The sequence below is a fragment of the Zootoca vivipara genome, chromosome 2 (genome assembly GCF_963506605.1).
Source record: "Zootoca vivipara chromosome 2, rZooViv1.1, whole genome shotgun sequence".
Lineage (NCBI taxonomy): Eukaryota > Metazoa > Chordata > Lepidosauria > Squamata > Lacertidae > Zootoca > Zootoca vivipara.
The window spans coordinates 112513128-112532898 of record NC_083277.1 but is presented as its reverse complement, the minus strand read 5'-3'; the positions used below and the strand labels follow the sequence as shown (position 1 = coordinate 112532898).

At 41.3% G+C, this 19771-nt stretch overlaps 1 protein-coding gene across 2 annotated transcripts in view; it reads left to right on the top strand.

Annotated features, from left to right (window-relative positions):
* Positions 1-19771, top strand: part of LOC118077052 (cyclic AMP-dependent transcription factor ATF-7) — a 106652-nt gene that overhangs the window by 61926 nt on the left and 24955 nt on the right. For both annotated transcript variants that reach the window (XM_060272070.1, XM_035100341.2), the window contains exons 3-4: positions 8652-8748; positions 15013-15131. In XM_060272070.1, the coding sequence (XP_060128053.1) occupies positions 8652-8748; positions 15013-15131 (216 nt within the window). The remainder of the gene's footprint in view (positions 1-8651; positions 8749-15012; positions 15132-19771) is intronic.

Genomic DNA, 19771 nt, shown 5'->3' with positions numbered 1-19771 from the left:
GTATTGAGTGGGCGGCTGAATAGAAGGGTCAGGATTCTTGTTTCAGGAACCCATCCTGAAGGAAAACTACTTCTGTCAATCTGAATGACCTGTGTCTTTGTGGCAGGGAGAGGAGAATGTGGAGGATAGAGGAAGTGCAGTCATACCTCGTGTTGCGTCCGCTTCATGTTGCGTCTTTTTGTGTTACGTCCCGTGGCAAAACCGAAGTACCAGTACGGGTTACTTCCGGGTTTTGCCGCTCACACATGCACAGAAGCGCCAAATCGCACCACACAAGTTACGGGCATTTCACATTACGGACGGGCTTCCGGAACGGATCCCGTCCATAACATGAGGTACCACTGTATCCTCTAACTGCTTGGTTTTAGAGCACAGGCTATAAGTAACTCATCCATTTGCTGTTGGGTGGGAGCACATAAACGGAAAGAAAGCTCCAATGCATTATCTTTTTGTGCCTATGAGGTCCACAGATTTTGTTTGGCGTGGGACTAATGTGCGCATAATTGCATATCAGGGAGTATTGCAGAATAAGATGCATCTGTCCAACACAGGGTGAATTTGATTTAAATCATTAGTCAGTAAGACTTTATTTAAGTCAGGCATCCCCAAACTGCAGCCCTCCAGATGTTTTGGCCTACAACTCCCATGATCCCTAGCTCAGTGTTTCCCAACCAGTGTGCCTCCAGATGTTTTGGGACTACAACTCCCATCATCCCTAGCTAGCAAGACCAGTGGTCAGGGATGATGGGAGTTGTAGTCCAAAACATCTGGAGGGCCGAAGTTTGGGGATGCCTGATTTAATTTTTAATTCTTTTTTACAGAAACACTCATTCTTGCTGGTATAATCTTAATATTTACAACTAGATGAAGGTTTCATTTTTGTAATAATAAATTTTCAGAGTAGTTTTTACAGTTATATCAAAAATCACTGATTTGGTTATAGTATTAGAAATACATTGACAGATAATTATGAAATTATTGTGAGGTTTAATAAGTTAACTGTTTATATTTTGACAACTTTTCTGCTGTACTTTATTGGAAGGAGAAAAACAATCATTTCTTTAATAACAATTTAAACAATCTATTTAACTAAAACAATAACATTATAGCATATGTATCCATGTTTGTTAACTGATGTGGTTAAACAATTTTTTTTAAAAAAAAAAACCAGACTGAGTTTTAGCACACATGAAAAACTTAAAACAAATCCTTATTTCCTGATGAATAGCCTTTGGACTAACTTAAATAGAAAACTATCTTTAGAAAGATTTTTCCTCCAAAAGCATTTTATTTTAAAAATCCAATTTATATCAAAGAAATCCGATTTAAATAATTTTTAAAAATCTGATTTTTTAAAAATAAAAACAACCATTGATTTTTATCCACCCTGGTCCAACACAACCTATCTGAGCTATATACACTTTGCTCCTGGTCTTTAATAAGGCAGTCCTACTCCACAACTATGAAGTGCTGCTTTCTGCTTTATACATAGGTTTTCATAGAGAAGTGCAGGAAAAGAAAACCCAAGTGACTCCGAATAACCGAGCCAAAGTTTGCTTGTTCAAGAACACTGCTAATATTATTAAAGCTTTTCATGTAAAGCCATTACCAGGCGATACACACGATGGTCTTTTCTACTGGGTGACTTAAAGAGGATTCCTGTAGATCAAACAATGAAACTTAAAAATTAAGCCAAGCATTTTAAACCTAGCTCATGTGAGCGAGGAGGCGTATGACAGGCATGCATTGAGTGTATTTTTCCAACTTGCAGCTTAAAGGAGGGGGGGGGAAAGCAAAAACTCGCTATTTTTAATTTTGTTATTCCTGGCTCAGGGTTAAGCAACGGGCAACGTTTAAAGTTGCATACATTTTCAGATAGTGAGACTTGGCTTGCTCGTAATGTATATGTGCTGCCTAAGCAAGCACAACTTGGCTTGCTCGTAATATAAATAAGTGTTGCCCAAGAATGTAGCTTTTATTTCTGATATAGTTTATGAAAACAAAAGAACATGGATTAATCATACTTCAGGATGTAAGCACATTTTTTTCAAGTAAAAGGCATATACCCACATGGGTCCCTAGAACTGTCAGAGCCAAAAATAACATTTTAGAATTTAAGCATGAGGCAACTTTCTGGGACTGTAGTGCACATAAATGCATTGAACACTCTGTTTCCCAAAGGAATGCGTCTAGTTGTGGGTTTCTTGATTTCAGCAAGCTGCCAGTAAAATTGAAGAAAAAGTAATTCACTTTTTCAGTAATGTTCATCTGAAATTTCTAAAAGGCACTGTGTGTTTTATACCCTCATTTTTATTTTATTTTTTGATACAGACATCCTGTTGCAAGATGGAAATGGTAGGTTTGCAGAGGAACAAAAGAAAGTTGTTTCAGTGTATTGCCACAGCCCAGTCTTTTTCCAACCAAGATTGTTCATTAAGTATTCTTGGGTGCTCACCATCTAGCAAGTTTGTTAAATGGAAATAGGTGCTTTAATTAAAATGTGCCCACTATGGTTTGCTGCCCCCTTCTGCTGTGGTAGCTGCTCAGTACTTCTTCAAGCACAATGGATAGACACTTCTACAACACGTTGTAATAGGTTAGTGCAGGCATCCCCAAACTTCGGCCCTCCAGATGTTTTGGACTACAATTCCCATCTTCCCCGACCACTGGTCCTGTTAGCTAGGGATCATGGGAGTTGTAGGCCAAAACATCTGGAGGGCTGCAGTTTGGGGATGCCTGGGTTAGTGATAAGGTCAGGAAAAGAACTTGAAAATGGCCTTCCGTCCTTAGCAACACTTCACCCAGAGGTTCACAAACATTGCTTGACTTTCTACCCATTATTTGAGGTTGCTGTCAGCCCTCTCCCTCCATACAGAGTCCTCATAGCATAGGGTTGCCATATTTCAAACAGTGAAAATCCGAACATAAAAGTTGTTGAGCTGTTTTTTGGGAAATTCACAAAAAAGCAGAATGCTATCTGACTGCAGAGCCCTATCATGGCACATCAGACGGCTTGGTAGAGAGGCAGAATATTTTCTCATTTGTGCAGGGATTTGAAGGAGGTCAAAAATTGCCCTGGGATTTCAAGAAGGTAAACCACAGCAGGAGTCTCTTCTGATCAGCAAGTTGAGACTCCTGTTTCTTAGCTTCTTGTCAACTGCTTGATAACTTGGGAGGACTGGGTCTGTGAAGCCCTGGCCACACCTATGTTTCAGGTAGATTTGTTTAATTTGTGGCTGAGTTCTAAATCCTTTAAAAAATATTGTAGAAAACTTTAATTAGCCGGTGGCTTCCTTTCATGAGGCCCCCTGTTCACATAATACAAATTGGCCAGGCTTCACTTGTCTTGTGCTGATATTATACATTACCTATGGACCAAAGAAGAAAGAGCCACAACAGGGGCTTTGGGATAAATTAAGGACAAAGCTTTGTAACTTTGTTAAAATCTATGACATGCAAAGCATCAATTGAATTCCAAGACAGTCAACCCTTTCCCAAAGGTTGAGACAGCACAAATTTGCTTTTGTTTCAACCCACGTTCTGGCCTCCAGGTTTGTAGCAGCCTGCCAGGATTTGTTCTGCAAGCTTCCTGGCAATATACCCTGAAGGTACTTAAGCCAGTCATTGTATGACCTGTTGCTCTCTATGAGATTTTGTAAAAGCAGCATAACATGGTTATGATCGGTGCTGGCATTATGCTGAAGTTCCTTTGCATTACAGCTTTTAGCGTGCTCTCACTGACAACAGATATGAGTCAGCAACAGTAAGCCAACAAACAGACAGGGCAGATTGCCCCTCTAGAGCAGGAGTGGGCAACCTTTGGCCCTCCGCAATGTTGTTCAACCACCATCAGGCCTAGGCAGCATGGCCAATGGCTGGGGTGGAGTTTCAGCGCCACCTTAATACTGATTTCTTCATCCATGTTTCTGGAGGAAATTAAGCTGAAGTGTAAACTGGATGAAACTGTTTTGTTCATTGCTGCTGATATGAAATTAGCTTAATGTTATGATTATGTTGATTTGAGTGACTTTATGAGTGATTTTACTGTTTTAATGTGAATACTAGCTGAGAAAAACATCACAGCCCAACTTACAAGACAATTACATAAAACAAGCTGAGATAAAAAAATTCCTTTTCTGAATATGGCCATGCTCTCTTTTCTTCCTGATACCCAAAAAAGCTATTATTAGTGCTCTCTTTTTTTGAAGAGCAGGAACACAAAAACTAGTTGCATAACATATTAATGTAAATTTGCATTATAAAATGTGTTGTTGCAGAAATGATATTTCGCAGTTGTATTATTCCAAACAGTTGAAAATTCAGGCCACCTTGCTTCTGTTCCTTCTTTCTCTTCTTACTGCCTTCCCCAACTTTTCACAATGATCCTCAGGTCAACCTATTAGCTCCTGACCCAGGGTGTGAGTGCTGTTCCTGGGATCTATACTGTCTTAAGAGTCTCCCAACAGGCACCTACAGGGAAACGTGCTTGCAAAGGCTTTCCTGGGCAGCTACAGAGTGTATACATAAACATACAAATTAGGCTTGAAAGAAGCATTCTGTATATTAAGGATAGCTCAATTGATAAGAGCATTAGACACTTAATCTCAGGGTATGGGTTCGAGCCCCATGTTGGGTGCAAGATTCCTACATTGCAGGGGGTTGGACTAAATGACCCTCATGGTCCCTTCCAATTCTGTGATTCTATGTATTTAGTAGAATATGCTGCAGTACGTGCGGTTTGCATATGTAACTTTAAGAGTTGTTAACTTTTAGTAATGTGAGCTTATTTTTCCCAAGTCCATCCCATCCCATTTTCCTTGTGTGTCATATCTTTATAGATCGTGAGCCTGAGGACAGGGACTGTTTTAGTACTTGTTCTTGTATGGTGCTCTGTAAACCTTTTCCGTAAAAGGGTGGGGTATATATACTGTAAATCATCATCATCTGTGCCTCTGATCAAATGTTCTCTTTCGAGGAGTATGTCTCAATTTTGGGGGTTATTAAAACAGGTTTCAAATGGACTCTGTACTCACAAAGCAATGGACTGAATGAATTCCCCATAACAGGTGCAGTTAGCATGTTATCGTTTTCTCTCTCTAAATATTTGAAATCAGTCTTTCTGGTGTGGAAGAGAAGACCACATGCTTACAGCTACCAGAGCCATTCTCCACTTCTTTTTAAGTGTCTGAAGGGAGCCCTTCCAGAGTCTGAACTTGTCAGTTGGGGGAAGAGATTAAAACAATAGTACTGTGGTTCAGACTGTTATCCTTTCATCTCACATTCCATCACTTTCCCTTCTATGTGGAGAGGCATGGTTTAGGACTAAAGTGCCATGGTTAGTCTCTAGGTTTTGGCATTCATTAGAAAGCAGCAGAATCTGTTTCAGTTTGCACACGATAAACATTGCAGAGCAATTAAAATCCTTTGAAATCTTGTGAACAAATGTGGCTTAGAACAGAGGCATTTATCTTGTCCTGGCAAGGCTGGTAGAAGTTGGATCTGTTCCATGAGTCTGATAAACAGGTATCCGAATTCCAGGTAGCTAAGGCTGGGTCAGACAGGACAGGACCTGAGCCAGCTCCCAATGTAAATCCCAGGAGCAAAGGAAACTGTTTCAACAACAGTCTGAGCTCAACTACATGCCAAAATAGTGAAGCAGTCATTCTGCATGCCCTTCTCCAGTTAGGTATAATTTAAGGGGCAGCATCTTGTCTTGGAGGCTGACATTCCTACTTGGCCAGATGGCCTCCACGTATCCCTCTGCCTTCTCTGCTGGAAGCTTAGGGTAGACCGAGGTGCTGTAGGCAGTTCATGACTTTATGGACCCGTAAATCCTGGTTCATCCTCATTTTGAAGGATCTGAACTCTGGGTTCCAAAAGAACACCTTCTCCCCCTGGGTGGCTTGCAGGGCATTTTACATTTTACAGCTTCTGGGTCTGTGTTGGATCACTCAGCCAGAGTCCTACTGCACACACATCTCCATAGACATCTCCTCTGCATCAGAACTTCTGTATGTGGTTTCTGTATTCTGGGACCTAAGGGCATGAAGAGACTTTCTAAGATTAAACAAAATGTAGCCGAAGATCAGGGTAGAAGCCAGAGTCTCCATGACTGAGCTTTACTGAGCAACATGGGTTACTTCTTCAAATGCCATGATTATATGGCAGTGACAGTGCTTTGATTACCAATCCCTACTGAAATATGGCACAGTGTTACAGCACTTGAAGGGGAAAAAAACACTTGATGCCACAAATCCTTCAATGGTGGCAAATAAATGAGTTTTGACTCCCTATTACAGTGTTTTATGGTCCTGCTGCCACTGCTTGCCATTCTGCCAAAGTAAAAACTCCATCCGCTAGTTCCGTACCAGATTGTGGTGTCAAAAGAAATAGGAGTTGTAGATGTGGGTTTTAATTTTATTTTCTTCCTTGAATGTTTTGTTTTTTAAGCTGCTTTTGAAATAGTGGCAGATTTGCTGGTAAATGGTTTACTTGCTACCTTCATTCTATACCTTCCAGAGAGAATAAATTGCTTTCACGCTGCTTTTGCTCATCCTAACTACTTTCAAAATTCTTAGTGCTTTTTGAAGTATTGAGTTGAAGTCATAAAAGGCAAAGGAGTGATCTGGAAAGTATAGTTTGCAACAACATTCATTAGATGCATAGCGTGAAAAAAATATCACCTCGCTCATTCATGATGTAATCATGGAAGAGGAGGCCAACCTGGCATGTATCACCAAGACCTGGGTGGTTGAGGAAGTTGGGCTTGATTTCACCCAGCTCTGCCTACCCAGGTACTCAGTGCATCACTGCAGCAGACCAGAGGGGTAGAGAAGGTTGCCATCAGACTTCTGTGATCATCACCAAGGAGCACATCTCTTAGTAGCTGAATTGGAGGACCCGTATCTGCTTTTGGGCCAGAGAGGCAGTCTCCCTGATTGCTGGCCAAGGTGGTCTCAGATGTGATGTTGGAGGAGATGTTGGTGACCTCAACATTCACGCTATGGCTGTTTGTGAGCTGACTCAGAACTTCATGGCCTGCATCATAACCATGGGGTTGTCTCAAGTTGTCATTGGTCCGGCACATGGAGTAGGACATACCTTCAACTTAGTTTTTGCTCCTGATGGCACAATAAGTGGTCTGATAGCAGGGGGTGGGGTGGGGTGGGGTGGGGTGTAATCCTTTTGACTGGACTGGCTCTGCAGGATGGGTGTTGGGGGCACTGTTTTATGGTGGTCCTGATCGTGCCTGCAGGGTCAGTTCCAAAGAATAGTCAAAAATTTTATTCTTATAAAGCTGGAAGGCTGAGATGGCCTCAGCTGCCTATGGGTGATATCCAACTAAGTCATACTTGGAGAAGACACACTCAATCAATGGGGGGGGGAATAAAAATGCTCAGGAGTGTGCATCTTTACCACATTTTTATGGAACTGATTGTTGATTATGGTCATGGGCCATAGTCTTCACTGTTGTATAAAGCACTGTCAGCTTTCAAAGGATTTGGTTCTGTTTTGGAGAGGCCAGTCAGTATTGGCAGGTAATTCACTGGAGCAAATTGTTGTTCAATGGGGAAAATGAAGTAGTAATAATTCTGATAATTGAAGCCTTGATATATTCAGTTTGGTGTTCAGTTAAGAGATTGGTCTAAGTTTAATATGACATTTAGAGTAAAGAGCACACTTCCCATTTGAAGAAAGCTATTTTGGTTCATTTATGTTTACTATAGCAGGGAATAAAAACAAAAACCAAATGTTAAAAACTATTTCTTTCAGAAAATGTAGTAGCTTTTATTTGTTCACTTCCATCAATATTGCAAAAGGTCTTTATGGATGTTTTGGTGACATGCAAATATTACCCAATTTTATTTTATCACCTGCCTTTTGTAAGATTAATCATGGTTGGCTGTCTTCACCTTGAGCTCTCGTGTGGGAAATCCAGTATTACCAGTAGAGTCCCAGAGACCAGGACCAGCTGTACTTTGTTCCTTCCTATAATAATATTGCAGGTGGAACATAGCATATTTTGGCACACGAGATGTAAAGGCCCTTGTTCATTGGGAGTGATGATTGAGCTCTTGCGTTTCTGTATTTGTAGCCATTGGCCACTGATCTTGAGCCAGCCTAGCTCAGTCATGTTTCATAAACTGAGGACCAAATCGCCTTGTAGATGCCAGCTCTGTTTGGCACAATACAGGCCATTAACTGATCCTACTCCTACCCCTCCATTGCCAATAGTAAATAATTTCCCTCTCCATTAGTCAATAATAAAGTGGCACATTTTGCAGAGCACTGCAGAGAGAATATTTCACGTTTCCTAGTCTAGTGCAGTAACTACACGCTGTTGCCTTTTTTCTTCCCTTTTTAAATTTTGATTATTAAACCCATTTCTCTCTATTAGCCAGGAGCTCAACATGTTATGGCTTTCCCCCTTCCATTTAGAGAAAATGTGTTCATGCAGCACTTCTCCCACAATCTGGCCTGTTCTGTTTTTGCTTTACACTTTGCAGTGATTCTATTATAGCCGCTGTCCTGGGGCAGTCCCACCCCACCCCAAATCCTGGTGTAGAATGTACAGTTATAATATTAAGTGTGTTTGTGCACTTATTGTTCTCTCTTTCCTCTCCCTTCCTCCCTGCCATTTTTCATTTTAGAGGTTTACAAATGAGGACCACCTGGCTGTTCATAAACTCAAGCATGAAATGACACTGAAATTCGGTCCTGCCAGAACAGATTCAGTCATCATAGCAGGTACGTGTTGCAATCTAGGTCCATTTGGAAAGTGGCACAGTTAATACAGTCCGGTTGTAAGATCAATACCAGAGACCAGATGCGCTGAATAATATCTGCTCTACTCAGATTGTGACCTTCATTTATTCAGAAAGGGGAGGGAGGGAGGGAGGGAGGGAAGGAAGGAAGGAAGGAAGGAAGGAAGGAAGGAAGGAAGGAAGGAAGGAAGGAAGGAAGGAAGGAAGGAAGGAAGAAAGAAAGAAAGAAAGAAAGAAAGAAAGAAAGAAAGAAAGAAAGAAAGAAAGAAAGAAAGAAAGAAAGAAAGAAAGAAAGAAAGAAAGTGTGATGCTTCTAGAACTCTGCCTCTTTATGTATTGTGGCAATACCAGGTTTTGTGTTTAAGAGTGAAAAATTTGCAGACAAAAGGCTTTTCACATTTCTTCATACTTTTTTCAGGGTGATAAACAAAAGTTGACAAGCTCTGCTTCCTTCCCTCCTCCCCAAGTGTCAATTTTCTGAAGCTTTTAGGCTGTCACTTAATAAATTTGAAACTCCATCTCATGCATTGGCTGTTGCAGGGAGTGCATTTGCAGAGTCCAGATGAGTCTCTCTCAACAGGCATAGTCAATGCAACCCTTTATACAAGATTTCAGGAAAATATACCTGGCTGTCTCAACAGTAGGCTATTGCCATAAACTGTGGGCTGCTGCAGTTGAGGAATGTCCCTGCACCCTGTCAATTATCCTTCATTTGTGAATCCTTAAAAGGAAGTGACAGGGTTGCAATCATTGAATGAAATGGCTTTTTCTCTATGGAATAGAGAAAGAAGAAGAAATTTCTGTTACGTGGCAGGAGTTTCTACTTGAGAATTAGTCTGCACCGTGTTTGATTACTTTTAATGTCCTCTATGTGGGGCTGCCCTGAAAGACGGCCCTGAAGCATCAGTAGGTGCAGAATGCAGCAGCAAGAGTTTTGTCCTCCAGACATAATACACTGTTCCATGCATGGAATGGTTTATTTACACTGCGCCTGGGAACCAATTTAAGAGCCTGTTTTTAACTTTTAAAGCCACAAATGGTTTGGGACCACACTATCTGAAGGGCCACCAAGTACGTGTGTGTGTGTGAGAGAGAGAGAGAGAGAGAGAGAGAGAGAGAGAGAGAGAGAGAGAGAGAGAGAGAGCTTTAATATCAGCATTAGAGGCCCTGCTGTCTAGTCCCAACAGTGAGAGCTATAAAGTTAGCGAGTACCAGGGACAGGGCTTGATACCAGGGCTGATCAATACATTGTCCCAAACCGGTTTGTAGTCAACATAGTGATAACCGTTTCATAATACAGTGGTGCCTCGCTAGACGAATTTAATTCGTTACACGGGTCTTTTCTTATAACGAAAAATTCGTCTAGCGAATCCCATGGGAATGCATTGAAATTTTTTTGAAATTTTTTTTTTGCCCATAGGAACGCAATAATTGAATTTCAATGCATTCCTATGGGAAAACGCGATTCGCTAGATGAATTTTTCATAAAACGAATTCGTCTAGCGAGGCTACCTCCACTCAAAAAATCCTTTCGTTAAGCGGAAATTTCGTTAAGCAGGGCATTCATTAAGCGAGGCACCACTGTACTGACTTGGCAATATACTGTGAATCACAATGTTTGTGTGTGTTATGTAAAAAATCACGCTGTGGGGAAAAACTGTGAAGGTGGTCATCATTTCTCTCATGATTCCTGCCACCCCTTGTTGCTCTGTTCTATAAAATAACAGTGGTACAGGGGTACCTTGGTTCTCAAACTTAATCCGTTCTGGAAGTCCAGTCCAAAACCAAGGCGCACTTTCCCATAGAAAGTAATGCAAAATGGATTCATCCGTTCCAGACTTTTAAAAACAAACCCTAAAACAGCAATTTAACACGAATTTTGCTATCTAACGAGACCATTGATCCATAAAATGAAAGCAATAATCAGTGTACTGTACTATAAAATAAGACTGTATCGTCCATGGTACATGGGGTCACAAAGAGTCGGACACGACTAAATGGCTAAACAACAACATTGTAGATGATAAAAATTAAAATTAAAAAAATTGTCTTACCTGCACCGATGATAGTCATTGTTTGGATGGGGGGCTTTTATCCATTTCCGCAGTCACACAATCAATCAGTCAGTAGCTGAACTGGATTCCACACAGTCGCAAAAACAAATTAACCAAAAAAGCCTCAAAAACAAAATAAATAGCAAAAACAAAAGCGCCAAACTTAATCCATTCCGGAAGTCCATTTGACTTCCGAAATGTTTAAAACCAAGGTGCAGCTTCTGATTGGTGCCGGCGCCCCGAAAACAATAGCCGACTGCTGCATCAGACGTTTGGCTTCCGAAAAATGTTCGAAAACCGGAACACTTACTTCCGGGTTTTCAGCGTTTGGGAACCAAGGCATTTGAGAACCAAGGTACCACTGTAACAATATTTAAAATATTAAAATGTAATAAAAAAGTTTCAGGCTTCTGAGAAGTAGCAGTTGCCTGGACAATACCCCGTTAGCCGCTACGTAGTTTCATCCTTATTTCAAACATTGTGATACAGTGGTACCTCTACTTACAAAGCGATCCATTTTGGGGTGCCGTTTGCGCCCTGAAAAGTCCGTAAGTAGAGTGTTGCTACTGCATGTGCACGAAGCATGATAGAGCACTTCTGCACATGCGTGAAGCGCACAGATCGCTTCTGCGCATGCACGCACGGCGAATCTGGAAGTAAACACTTCTGGGTTTGCCACGTTCTTACCCTGAAAAGCCGCAACGTGAAGCAAACATAACACAATGTTTGACTGTATATCATAATGTTGAAAACCAGATATTGCCCAGCCCTACTTGGCACAGGACCTTTTCTGCTGATCCAGTCTGAGGAATATCTCACCAAGAAGCTACATATCCTCCTCCTAAAAACCTTTTATTGCAACCTGTTTTCAGTGATTTTTATGGCACTGTGGCTGTTTGTTTGTGTTGTTTGTTTGTTTGTTTATAAGGCTTTTATTTAGATATGCAGCATGGAAAACAAAGGTGGGAAAAGTCAAGTTAAAAAAAATCCTACCCAACCCAACCCACCCACACTGTTAACAGTTCATCAGTGAATGTCGGTATGTTTGATGCCATTATGTTTGGTTAGAGGCAAATCAAACATAAGGGAATTTAAAAAAAAAGGCAGACTGTAGCAGATAAACAGGGGGACATATATCCTTCCAACCACCATGTCTTAACAACCAGATATGTAAAGATGCTGCTGGCAACAGCTTATTCACACGGCACTGTGTTTTAATAATGTATTTATCAATTACTGTTATTTGAGTGTTGTTGGTTGCTTTGTTGTTTTAATATCTTACAATTTTATTATGTTGCTGTTGATTTTACTGATTGTGCTGTAAGCTACCTTGGGAAGATGAACACCCTAAAAGGTGGAATTAAAAAAATGACCGTATTTGTGAATTCACATGCATTTTTCCGTTTGCTTGCCATATATACAGGTAACGACTGTTTTGTGCAGGGGTTGCCTCCCCGCTCATTGGTGGAACATACGTAAACCTGCCCTGGCCCCGTTATGCCCCCTTTCCCCAACCACTTGCATGGTCACTCATCAACTGGAAGCGCTTAAAACGATTGTTGCCTGTATCCCACAGGATGGATGTAGGAAAGAGCTTTTGAGCCTTGTGACAGTTTTAGAAACTTGGTAGTATTTTGGCAGGTGTGGTTTATTTCATTCCCTCAGCACTGACAGGAAATACCTCTTAGGTGCACTTATTGATACAGTCCTTTTTTTTCTTTTTCTTTTTTTTTCTCTTGCTATATAAAAAGTTCAGAAGTCACCATTTGGTTCTTTGTAGCCACACTCTCTCACCAGGTACTAATGTCTTACAAGCAGAATCCTCCTTCCTCTGGGCACCTTTTCTTCCTGACACATAAAGGAACTGCTGGAAGAATTGTGCATAGTAGGAGTATTGTAAATGGACCCAGGTGGCGCTGTGGGTTAAACCACTGAACCTAGGGCTTGCTGATCAGAAGGTCAGCGGTTCGAATCCCTGTGACGGGGTGAGCTCCCGTTGCTCGGTCCCAGCTCCTGCCAACCTAGCAGTTCGAAAGTACGTCAAAATGCAAGTAGATAAATAGGAACCGCTACAGCGGGAAGGTAAACGGCGTTTCCGTGTGCTGAAATTTCCGTGTGCTGCTCTGGTTTGCCAGAAGTGGCTTTGTCATGCTGGCCACATGACCTGGAAGCTATACGCCGGCTCCCTCGGCCAATAATGCGAGATGAGCGCGCAACCCCAGAGTCGGTCACGACTGGACCTAATGGTCAGGGGTCCCTTTACCTTTAGGAGTATTGTGGGTATAAACAGCTGGAGCTAGGACAGAGCAAATCGCTTTTTCACATTTTTTTTAGCCCTTTTGTCAAGCACAAAATTATCCACAGTACTCTAGTGTTGACAACTGCCATCGTCTCCAGTTGTGCATTATGGTGCTGATAGCGACCGTTTCAAGGGTAGGAGATGCAAGTCATTTATTCCTCTTGCGGCAGTTATGCAGTAAAACAGATGAGTCACTCAGAACTCCTCTCCAGTCCTTGCAAACATCCTGAAAATATCAGCCCACACAGCTTGTCTCTCCCAGCAAGAACAAATCAGACTTTTTCTCTCTGTGAGTCCATATAATGTAATTTGCAAACAGAAGATTCCCCTGATATTCTGAGCTTGCTAGTATCTGCCAACCTAGTAAAAAAAAAGTCCAGCAAAATCTGAGTTATGTGAACCTAGATTTTCACCAAGGCAGTCTGTACCCCATCTTTCTGTAGCTATAATGCACCAAGTTCCTATGTGGGAGGGGTTGGGGCATGGCTTTAGCCTTCATGGATTTTAAAATAATCTGTGAGCAATTTATTGTGACTATGTATAACTAACTATGTAATTGCTTCCCTTTCCCATATTATGAGTTATGCATAATAAGCATATGCATAACTCAGAACACTGTTTTACTTGATGCAGACATGGTTAAAAAAATCAATTTTATCTTAGTGCAGAATGTACACAGCACTTTAGGTACAAAGCAGAAACAAGTTCATTTAGTAGTTGGAAATAGGCATTTGGGAGCAGAAGTGAAGCAACTGACGCTTTCTAAACAGTCACTCTTCCAGTTTCTCTGTGGCAAGTAAGATTCATCTCTAGGCAATTAAGAATAGGTGGGTTTTTCGGGGGGCTGGGGTGTTTGTAAAGCAATTAATTCCATTAAGATTTTTGTAAATGGGAAGAGAATTGGTGGTAGGCTTATTTAGGCCACTGATGTGCCATAAATGTTCTTAAACAGATACGTATGAGCTAATAGTAAAAATAAAAAGTTATAAAAAGAATTGTAGATTGCCTTAAATTTGCACTTAGAAGATATTAGTGAGACCATTGACAAAAGGCTGAAGCCCTTCGCAAGTGACAGGTGCGTTTTCTCAATGATATTTAGGGTGGGCCAGATGGAATGGGCCAGAATACTGTTACATGAGTTAACCAAGGCTGTGAGTATCAGAAGCCCTTTGAGACCCACAGCATTTATTTCCTACAGGGCAGGGATCAGTTGGCCAATGGTGTTCCCCACAGGGAATTTAGTTGCTCAGCTGATCCAGTCATGTCTACCTGACCATCACATACGATGTTAGCTGTGCAGTGGGTGTGGTTTGGGGAAAACAACCTTGTAGATCAAATTGGGACCTGTACCAGAAGTTCCCCACTGCTTAACAGAGATATTAAAGTTTAAAAACAAACAATTACAGCTTCTTTCTTCTTCAGCTGCTCCAATACGAATCAATACTGTAGTCAATGTGGCAGTTACAGAATATCGAAGCACGAATATTCAGAAATGTGTCATTTGTGTAGATGAGTGGTGTCAGGTGTTATCGTTTGGGTTGAGCCCATGTAGTGTTAAGGTGTCAGGTCCATACACCCAGAAGCGTTCTCTTGTTTCCAGTGTTCTTGGATTAGATGGCAGTAACTGACAAATCAGAGATGTGCTGACTACTGGTATCTGAATTGAAGTGATCTGGTTGTTCCTTTTTAATATATATATTTGCAAATATATGATCCCTGAAATGTATGTGTAAAATGTATAATTTTAGCCACCTAAATAGTGGCTAACAACATTTAGGAAATTATGTGAAAACAACATTTAGGAAATTATGTAATCCCAGGCTTCTTATTCTGTGAAGTGAATATTTTGATTTGAACTTTTTTTCATTGTCTTTTTCTCTTGCTCTCTAAACAGATCAGACGCCGACACCAACTCGTTTTTTGAAGAACTGTGAGGAAGTTGGCCTCTTCAATGAGTTGGCAAGTTCATTTGAACATGACTTCAAGAAAGCCACAGAAGATGATGAGAAAAAGGCAAGAGGCTAAGCCTTTTCATTGAGCTAAAATTTTAGGAGCTGTAAGAGGGGATTTGTTGTTCTGTAGTGTCCTTAAATTATGTTCATCTTGGGATTTTAAGATGCATGCATCAGCAAACATTATGAGCCAGGAGGGCTCATCTGCTGTTGCATTTTACTCTGACAGTGGCCTGCATTGAGTGCGTCATATGATGCCACGCGGAAGTCGTGAAAATCATGGCATTGTATTGAGTCAGATCAATAGGCAATCTAATTTGGTACTATCTGTGCTCACTTCCAGCAACTTTCCCAGATCTGCCATAGTTCTGTCTTCATCTTGCTTCCTAAGCTTGGGACAATATCTGTGTGCAAAGCTCTTATTTGTAGCTCCATGCCTTTGGTCCTTCTTGCTTGTGTTTTGCATACAGTGGTTCATTCATTGCTTATAGCAGTCAGATGGTTAAAGGCACCTTGAGTATTAAAAAGAAAAAAGAAAAAGCCCAGCCGCATCACCTTTCTGTTTTTGAACGCATGCTAGCATTTAAATGCGTGATTGGCATCAATAATGACAGGCACTTAAAGTACCACAGAAACTATGTTTTCTGCCCAGAGAAATTGCATTGTAACTAAACTGAAGTAGTGGGTTTGCTGTGAGAGGTGAAACACAGTGTTGAGATCTGACCATTATCCAAGCACTGTGTCCAGCTGCGGCCCTCGAGGCAAGAAGGGAGAGGGATCACTTCTGTAGACTATTTTTCAGCCCTGGAGAAAGGAACAGCAGCCCACCTGTCTGCCAGTGAACAAATGTCTTTGTCCTTCTTGAAATGAAAAGGGTACCACTTTTGGAATGTAGTAGCTAGCCATTATTATTATTACCAGCCCAATTAAATATATGTGTATATATAATTGCATAATTATTATATTAAATATAATTATATCTAATTATATAAAATAATAATAACAACAACAACAACAACAACAACAACAACAACAACAACAACAACAACAACAACAACAACAACAACAGTTTGAATGGCTATAGTGATCAAGGAGCTTGAATGAAGTCTTCAGGCAAAACGCTTTTTCCATTTTATCTGTGAATTAAGTTGCCTACCACTAGATTTGCAGAAGAGAGCAGAATATTTACCATGTTGACTAAGTAGAAGGATTTTCTTGCATTCATTACAGGGCTTAAAAAGAGACCTATAAGAGGGATTATTATTATTATTATTAGATATTGCAAGCTTTGGAGTCAGCCATAGCTGAAGTTAGGTTTCAGAGCAGCCATGTAAGGAATGAATGAAGTAGCAAAGCCAAAACAAAATATATGCACCACCCAAACTTCTTCCCAGAATTCTTTGAATATCCATTTTCATGAATTTATATTTTAAAATTAGTCAGGGTTTGTTTTGTGTTTCAGGGCATTCTGAAAAGAAAACTTGGGTAACACATCTTTAGTACAACTCTTTTTGTTTTGTTTTCCCCCCAGACTGAATTCTGCTTGCTAAACAAGTAGACCTCTGTATTCAATCATCTTGTTTCTCAGCTGTGTAAATCAAATTACATTAATGTCTTTCCAAAGACTGTGTCTTTGGGAATTCAGACATATAGATATAAAATATCTCTTGCTTTTCTTTCTTTTGAAGGGGCCCCCAAAGCAGCTGACATAGTTACAATTACGTAGCAAAAAAATTAAAACAAAACAGTAAAACAAAGCAAATCCATTTAGCAGCCAAAAATTAAAGAAATGATGACCAGCTGGGCTTTTATCCCTCTCACTAGCCATGTATTGTTGCAGTAGTCTCACCTTCTGATGCAGTGTCATTTTCACAGTGAGGTGGTCCTCCCATGTTGCATTTTTTATTACTATTTCAGCCCAGAATCTTAATCTTAGCATTTATTTTGAGGGTTGTTTTTTTAATGAAATGGTAGACAACCCACAGTCTAGCCAGATATTTTATACGTTAAGACCACCCGTAATCCTGGTGTTGTACTGTTTTTTAATAGCTACCCTTATGAATTCTTCGATTGCTGGAAGTTTTATTTCTTGTTTAATAGGACTTGGGCTTAATATTTCTGACCTCCAACAAGAGACTGCCGCAGTTCAAAGCTTGGCTTGGTGTCGGCAGGCCGAAGGAATTACCCCTGCTAGTACTGACTTGGATTGTTAGATCCAGCTGGTTTGCTATTCAGAAAACTTGGCAGGGGCTGCTGGGCACATTCATGAGATGCTTTGAACATTTGGCTGAGTTGAGTCCAGTTGCTAGAGCTCGTTTTAGTTCATGTGGGATTTTATTTTTTATTTTTATTTTGTCCTGGATAGCTCCAGCCACAGAGGTTTTTTTTGTGGTAATTAAATGCAGAGAGGGTATTTCCAGACACACTGTTTTGTGGGTGATTGGTCTTCCCAGTCACTGCGCTAGTCATGTGTAATCCATGCATTTGGGATGCCAACCCCTGCGCCATTCACTCCTAGATTCTGAGGTGCTTTCTTGGCACGCAGCAGGAAGCACAATGGGCACGACATCTGGAAGCACATGTAGCAAGGGAAGCGGCTGTTTTGCGTTTATTCCATCCTCCCAGTTGCTCAGGTTGGTGACATCGCTGTCTCCTCCCCTTCACCCAAAGTTTGTCCTCAGAACAAGCCCGTGAGGTGGTTTAATCTGAAAAATAACTGGCCAGTGAGCTTCTTGATGAAATGGGCATTGAAACAGAACACACACACCCCAAATCCCTTAACTGGTATATGTTGGTTCTCTCTGGGAGATCTAAAGGGTTTTAAACTTTTTCCTTAATTTTAAAATGTGTGTAGTGATGTTTAAAGGTAAAGGGGCCCCTGACCATCAGGTCCAGTCGTGTCCGACTCTGGGGTTGCGGCGCTCATTTCGCTCTATAGGCCGAGGGAGCCGGCGTTTGTCCGCAGACAGCTTCCGGGTCATGTGACCAGCATGACAAAGCTGCTTCTGGCGAACCAGAGCAGCACACGGAAACGCCGTTTACCTTCCCACCGGAGCGGTCCCTATTTATGTACTTGCACTTTGATGTGCTTTCGTACTGCTATTCAAAGACATATATGTAGAAGTCTTTGTTGGAGTAGCTCCTCTCATCATAGTTCATGCTTCCTCTCCTGTCTGCATTTTAACATACAGCGGTACCTTGGAAGTCGAACGGAATCCGTTCCAGAATTCCATTCGACTTCCAAAACATTCGGAAACCAAGGAAAAATGAACTTGAAAATGAACTTCTGAAGTAACCAAGGAAGCTCCTGCAGCCAACTGGAACCCGCAGACAGTGCCGGATTTACGTATAGGCTAAACAGGCTTGGGGGGCCCAAAAAAAATTAAAGGGGAAAATCCTGGATGTACATTTCCAAAAACATAATATAAAAAACAAATAAAATGAAACCTACATACAGCAACAGTGTTTTGTGTTGTGTAGGCTCCTATTTTTTATGTGCAAATGGCTTTAGATACCTATTAGGTCCACAAATTACCATATAGCATATATTCAACACAAAAAACAGTGACACTTTGTTGTTGACAAAGGACAGCTGGACATATAAAGGGCCCCATTACCTTCAGTAGCTTAGGGCCTCATCAAACCTAAATCTGGCCCTGGCTGTGGAAGTTGCGTCAGACATTCGGGTTCCAAAGAACGTTCGCAGACTGGAACACTTCTAGGTTTGCGGGGTTCAGGAGCTAAAACGTTTGACTCGCAAGGCATTCAGGTTCCAAGGTACGACTGTATTTACCGTATTTTATGTAGTTAGAGCATTTGTACCCTACTCTTCAGCCAAAAGCTTCAGAGCAGCTTACATACAATCCAAACAAGGAAGTCCCTACCCTCAGGCATATGATCTAAAACAAAAACATGACATGCAAGGGACACGGATAGAGAGAAAAAAGGGAAAAATCAAAATCAAAGCTTGGGCACCAGTTTCCTACACCAGATGTTCCTATGATGACCAGCTGCCACAGTTGGGGGAAGGAGGTACCTGATGGAGCTGGGCCTTCACCAAAGCTCATGAAATGAGACCTGCTTCCTAACACCCCCCCCCACTGAGGCAGCTGGAGTGGCTGCCCCCAAATGACCATTGAGGGGAGAGGAGGCCTGATGGAGCTGGCCTGTCACAGCAGAATCAGTGGAGTGAGCTGTGGTTCACAACTTTCCCAATGAGTTGTCTCCTGGCTAGTGACCTTCCACTTGGTACTCCACCAGGGAATATAAGAAACATATTTTAAATATGTTGTAGTGTGTATTGTACAGAACTGTAGAAAGGATGTGGCCATGTCCAGATTATCTAATGTACTGGTCCATACCAGTTCTCTAAGAGAAGGATGGTGGCCCAACACTTTAAGTGGCTTCTCATAAAATGGTCTGCTTTCAAGTCCATTTCCCACTCAGGCAACAATTCTCAGTGGGCTACGTTTGGCCAAGGGGCCTTCAGTTGCTAAGGCCTCCTTCAGGCTCCCTAAACTTACAGTGCACAACTCTCATGACTTTCCTCTCAAGTGTACGGGTGTTAAACTGTCAAGAAATTAACAAGCCTATAACCCTACGCAAATAAATTTGCTCCAGAATCTGGAGTGGCTTTCAGGACCTTTTCCTCGGCATACTCACTTGGAAATTGCTCTCTCTGAAATCAGTGGCATTTTATTT